Source organism: Tarenaya hassleriana, unplaced genomic scaffold (genome assembly GCF_000463585.1).
Source record: "Tarenaya hassleriana unplaced genomic scaffold, ASM46358v1 Cleome9, whole genome shotgun sequence".
NCBI lineage: Eukaryota > Viridiplantae > Streptophyta > Magnoliopsida > Brassicales > Cleomaceae > Tarenaya > Tarenaya hassleriana.
Window position 1 is genome coordinate 4569760 of NW_010971389.1, and position 5958 is coordinate 4575717.

At 41.8% G+C, this 5958-nt stretch overlaps 2 protein-coding genes across 3 annotated transcripts in view; both read right to left on the reverse strand.

The window, feature by feature from the left end:
• LOC104804458 (probable L-type lectin-domain containing receptor kinase II.1) overlaps positions 1 to 1893 on the reverse strand; it is a 3886-nt gene extending 1993 nt beyond the window's left edge. For both annotated transcript variants that reach the window (XM_010528767.1, XM_019201380.1), the window contains exons 1-5: positions 1577 to 1893; positions 1394 to 1476; positions 923 to 1175; positions 150 to 815; positions 3 to 61 (exon numbers count right to left, since the gene is read on the reverse strand). In XM_010528767.1, the coding sequence (XP_010527069.1) occupies positions 3 to 61; positions 150 to 815; positions 923 to 1175; positions 1394 to 1476; positions 1577 to 1751 (1236 nt within the window). In that variant the 5' untranslated portion in view covers positions 1752 to 1893. The remainder of the gene's footprint in view (positions 1 to 2; positions 62 to 149; positions 816 to 922; positions 1176 to 1393; positions 1477 to 1576) is intronic.
• Positions 1894 to 3138: 1245 nt separating this feature from the next.
• Positions 3139 to 5903, reverse strand: LOC104804460. The gene is made up of 4 exons (XM_010528770.2): positions 4592 to 5903; positions 4326 to 4507; positions 4017 to 4240; positions 3139 to 3913 (listed from the first exon to the last, which is right to left on the reverse strand). The coding sequence occupies exons 1-4, from the start codon at positions 5796 to 5798 to the stop codon at positions 3160 to 3162; spliced, it is 2367 nt and encodes a 788-aa protein (XP_010527072.1). The 5' UTR covers positions 5799 to 5903; the 3' UTR covers positions 3139 to 3159.
• Positions 5904 to 5958: the final 55 nt, after the last annotated feature.

Sequence of the window (5958 nt, forward strand, 5' to 3'; positions counted from 1 at the left end):
TTCCCTTGGGGAAGACAGCCTCGATAGACATAACCGCTACCGCCTTTTCCAACCATATTTTCTGAAACATGACATGCCCGAATGCTTGAGAATATGTTTTGTAACAAAACTACAAATTAACAAACACGAAGATAAGAAAGGAAACAAACCGGGTGCAAAGCCAGAGGTCGCTGAAAGAAGCTCTTGGTAGCTAAAAACTCTGCATGTCGATGAGTACCTTTTATGCAGACTTTCCAATTCCTCGGCAAAATTATCAAAGCCATTGCAAAGTGATAAACTTGACCATGAGATTTCAGAGCCAAACGAGACAATGGCGCCACTCTGACCATCCAACGTAGAGGAACCATCTTTGTCATTACAAGAATTAATCTGTCTCCCATCAGGATAGATAATGGCTGCAGATTGTTGCCTACCCTTAAATCTCAAAGCCCACCGAATTACTGACATCTTCCTACAAGAAGATCTCACGAGGGTCTCTGGTGGCGGTATAAAAACCCGACGTAAGAACGGCCATCTAGATTTCTTTTTAGGTGTATATATTGTCAAGCTGGATGTCGGGCTTGTATCTTCCTCGTGTGTTTGGATTGGCACCAACGCCAGTGAATTGTCCACCGTTTCTTCCGGTAATTGGGCAACAGAATTATCTAACATACCCGAATCTTCAACACTTTGACACTTCCTCCCATCCAAACTCCGTCTTGGGTTGTTATTCGTGCTTTCTCGACATGATTTTTTCGTGGCTTCTGTTCCTTTCTGCATTTTCTTTGATGATACATGACGATCAATGCCGAGCTGCTTTTTGTATAAACCATCGCCTGTACATATAAACACGAGAAAAACAGACAAGCAACGCTATCCATCAATCGAAGAAGGGACATATCATATAAGCTAGAAGTCAGATGAGGAGGAAGAGACACTGCACCATGTTCCAAACCATCAACTTCGAGAGAATCTCCTTCTCGTTGAAACACGATTCTGCCATTATCCACCGCTAAAACCGATAGTTTCTTCGGAAGTTTGGTGGCACAGTACTTGGCAACAGAGGCGGATGAACGTAAACAGTGCCGAGATTTTGACGTCCCCAAGATAAAAGTTGCAGCTCCACAGGAATTGGCTTCCGTTGCCAAAACCCTTCTAACAGATGCCCCTCTGCACACTTTCAACTTCAATTCCACCTGCAGAACGTGGAATTTGTTAACATTCCTCATAACCCCCTTTTCACAACACGTTAATTCTAATCTTAGTAATATTTTACACCGATTCTAGTCACGCCAATCTAGATCATTCCATCGATTTTCTCGGCAAGAAAACAGGAGAGTCAACCGTAGTTTTTTTTTTCTCACTCAATACCTAGAGCAAACGAGATTCAGACAGGTCTAGAACAGAATCTAACCTGCTTCAAGTTACAGAATCCTTCATACACACGAAGCATAGCCTCGAAAGACTTCACCACAGAGAGGAGCGAAGCAGAGTTTTCTGCAAAATTCAGAATTTTGACGTCAGAAAACCATTAAACCTCCAAAGGGCAAACTACCCGGGTATCAACTGAAGCATGAGAGAGCGACGGAATCATCACCCGGGACGGAATCGACGACGTGAAGTGCAATGACACGGTCTCCGGAATTTGCTACCTTGACGAGGGCCCAAGTAAGCAATTCTCTGCTCCGGCCGCCGAACTTCACCCCCACCACCACCGTCACCGGATTCTCTCCTCCTCCGCCGTCTCCGCCGCTGTCTCCGTCATCCTTCATCGCCGCCGCCGGTAACTCGACCTCGCCCTCTCTAAAGAAAGTGCCCGAGTGACAAAAAGATTTCCAAAAACGAAGAGCAAAGGTACGATTGCTTTGTCGGGTCCCTCACTATTTCTCTGTCTAAGTGAAGGGCCGAAGCATGTTTTTTTAGTTAACTGTCTCACGAATAAAAGAAAAGGAAAGAAAAATAAAAGAAAAGATCTCATCGATAGATTTTGACCGTTGATTTTTATGTGGGACCCATCACGTATCCATGAGATCGAACGGTGAGAGATGGGAATGTGGTGGTTACGGACAAAGAATGATTCGGTAACGAAACGGACGGCTGAGATTAAAAACAAGGGAATCCAACGGTGGCGGTCATAGGAAGTCTTCTTCCACGCCCTCGTAGAACTTTATTCCGAGCATCTAGACTTGGTCAATTTATAAATCGAGGAAATAAGATAAAATATTGTAATGTCACATCATTACATGAATAGTATAATAATCTTAAATTATACATCATTATTACACACTCCTAAATGAGCTAAATTAGCTATAGAAATTCACATAATGTTTGGTAAGAGAATAAACTTTGATATTACAAATAAAAAATAAATAATCCGATAACTAGAAAGAATATATGCTTAATCATGTCTTTGTAATCATATTTAGGTTTGGGATTATATAATAATATATTATATTCAAAAGAATAGAAGTCTAGGAGGAGACACAAAGGTTTTTTTAGGGTTAGATCTCCAAATTCATACGCAAAGAAAAGAATCACAATGGAAATATATAGGTGAAGAGGTTATTCAAAAGAATAATTTTCCTATTCAATAAATAAACATATTTAAAAAATTAAAACCATACAATAAATATATGTATATATATCCAATTATTTCATTGGAATACATAATATTTCAAATCGAAAAATATAAAAGATAGTAAAAATATTTTAAATTATACTAACCAATCAAATATTTATAGAAAATAACTTTAGATATAAATATCCCCCATATATATACACACGCATATATAATTTTTTTTAGTAAGTAGCTTTTTTTAATTCTTCAAATTCGGAATCAATCAAAAAGAAACTTTTGGTATTTTATTCAAAAATGGTATCATTACTGTTTTACTTTATAATTTAGTATATTATCTTTGGTTAATGGCTATATGTACGGTAGCATATTTAAACTTATACGTATTCAACTTCATGGTTATGAGAATATAGTTCTCCACTTATATATACATACATCTATCTATATAGATCAAATAATTAATTATAAAATTTGGGATAATAGAGAGAATTCAAAATATGTGAAGAACCAATATTTTGTTTCTACATTTGTATTTTTTTTATTACTGAATATATATATATATATATATATATTCAGTAAAATAATTTAAATCGCTAACATGAACGTCACGATTGTACCGTTGCAGAGTTTGTAATGTTCTGATATGCCTTCACATTCTGAAGACAGAACTCCTCCAGAGCCTCAAAGATCGGTCCGAAACCCTCTTGCAAGCTCGCCGAAACGGCGTCGTTCAATTCTCGAACCACTTTCTCGTGCCTCGCTCTCTCTTCCGCCATGGTTTGTCTCAACGCCGACAAATCTTGCCCGATTCCGCCCAGTTGCGTTATCCTCTTCTCGGCCGAGTCGCTCATCGGCAGTGTCCCTCCCCACACCTTCTGCAAGCTCCTCCTTTGCTTCTCTAACTCCTTCTCCACCTGCTCGGTCCTAACCCTTCTCCGCATTTCTTCCCTTTGCATCGCTTCCACGTCACGGAATCTCGACGCCAGTTCTTGAATGGCACTGCACGCTTTCGTTTCCGATACCCCTTCGATCTCTTGCCTCCAGTTCTCGCTCAACCTGAAAATCTCAGGAGCTCCAATGGCGGTTGGGGAGACATGGGCAGTATCCTCGTCTTGTTCTTGCATCATGTTGCGGAGGAGCCACTCGTTTACGAGCCTGACGAATGATTTCTGCGCAGAAACGTAATTTGTAAACGATGCTTCGTATTTCTTGATCTGTGCCACGAGTTTCTGCGTCGCCTTCATGCTTGGTTTCTTCTGAACCTCGGGTTCCACTATGTGAACACAAGATCTGCTTCTTGCCATCGCCCAAAACTGCTTGTGGTGACATTTCGCCAACGATTTCCACAGCTCTGTGAATCTGCACAGTCCAGCCATTATATCAAAAGCGATTTCCCGAATTCTTGGAATAGATTTGTAGTTGGAAAACAGAACAGAAGAGATAAAGGTAACGTCTTTTTTACTCTTGGATGATCTCAAGCAGCTGAAAGAGCATTTGTTCATCCCTTATCTTATGAACTCTTCTAGAGATTGATTCGACCACTCTGACGGAAACGTTGATCTTCGAGAGCAGCCCTTTCACTGAAGCTTCCGCAGCTTCGATCGCAGCCGATTCCGCCCCTCTATGGTATAGATTCTTCAGAATCTTGTACTCTTTGTCATACAAATCCCGGAGTTTCTCTTCCTCCTGAAAATCAAAACTCAGTACATTGGAGAATGTTCATCTGAATAGCTTATCCGAGATTCCGTGCTGACATGATCCGATCGCTCACCATAACTTCTTTGAGAAGTTTATCTTCCCAATTGTAGAGCATCTCCAAAGTCGCGGAGAGAAAATTAGACTTCGACTTAGGATCCTCTTCGCCTGTTCGCAGTGTTCGAGAACTTGAATTCGAACTGTTCAGATGCTTATGCTTGAAGTTCACAAAACTTAGGACGACCCTCGAAGCAAAATCTGGATAAAAAAGACGAACAAATCAATTTGAATGGACGAGAGAGCCAGATCGATTAACGGATCTGCATCTACACGATTTCTTACCCTTGAATTGAGCTCCTAATGATTGAGGATGAGGCAAGGTGCCAACCTCAAGCAAGGAAGAGACCCTTTCGCCACATCTGACCGTTGTCTCGAATAACTGATCGATCTCACTTACGATGTGCCTAAGGTCCTTCGAGCCTGATTCCTCCATACATGAACCGAGCGATCCTGAAGAACCATCCTCATCAGTGGGAAAACTCACAATTCCCCTTGAAAAAGAAAATTCACCCTCGTTTTCAGACATGGTTAGTGTGGATTCCACTGGCGAAACATGACTATGTTTTGCCTTCTTTTCATCTTCTTCCTCTGCTACTGTCGTTGTACTGTTCGGAGGATGTTCCTTAACATTCTTCTTCCTCTGTTTCCTCCTCTGGTTCGGATCAACAACTGGAGTTGTCTGGATTTCTTCTTCCAAGTCAGGAATACCCTCCCTCTCCCTCACCTCTCTCCATCCGTCATCGTCTTCATTATCATCTCGATCATCGTTTATATAATCGCAATTCACGTAATCTGTGACATTGAATACATCGAGAAAATCCCAAGTTGGAACCCTAGGCTGTGGAGGCGCAGCAGAAGATGATGGATTTTCTGCAGCAATTATTTCTTCACGAAAGAAACCGCCGCCGCCACTCGGCATCTCCATTGTCACACTCACGAATTCGTTCTTTACAAACCTAGAAACGTCATTGGACTTCCGAATACCCTCCTGAGAATTGTGCTTATCTTCATGACAATGATCTCGAACACCGTCGCTTGACACACAAGTATGGCTAACGTTTCGAGGCTTTGGGGGAAAGTGATCATGTTTCATCACGGGTACAAACCCATTGTTCCTGCTCGGACAGTTTGTGCCGCCGCAGCCGCCATGACTTCTCGCAGAAGCTCTCCGACAAGCCGAAGGTTCTGATCGGTAACAGACGGAATTGGCCGTTGAGCACAACAGAGAATCCGAACCGTCGGAGTCATAATCCGAAACGGAGCTCTCACCAGACGAATCGTCGTCATCAGAGGAAATCGGAATCACGATCAGTTCCTTCTGCACAAACTGATTCAGGGCATTGCCGAACTGTACGAGAGATCGAAAATACAATACGTGAGCTGTGGCCAAGTAATACCGAGCGCCTCTCGCCGCTTTGATCAGTTCCTTCCTCTCCTTGCAAAGATTCATCAATGGAGTTTTAGGGGTCTTCCAAGAACCAAGACCCATGTCTTCAACAAAACCCTAGAACCCAAAGAACCCTAAATTTCTAGCGATCTTAGTCTTTCCACATTGATTGATTTTGTAAACTGGTACCAACTTTGTTCATGGAGACCGTTGAAGTTGGAAAAGATCTGAACGGAAAAGTAAAAACAAGCTACAATTAGGG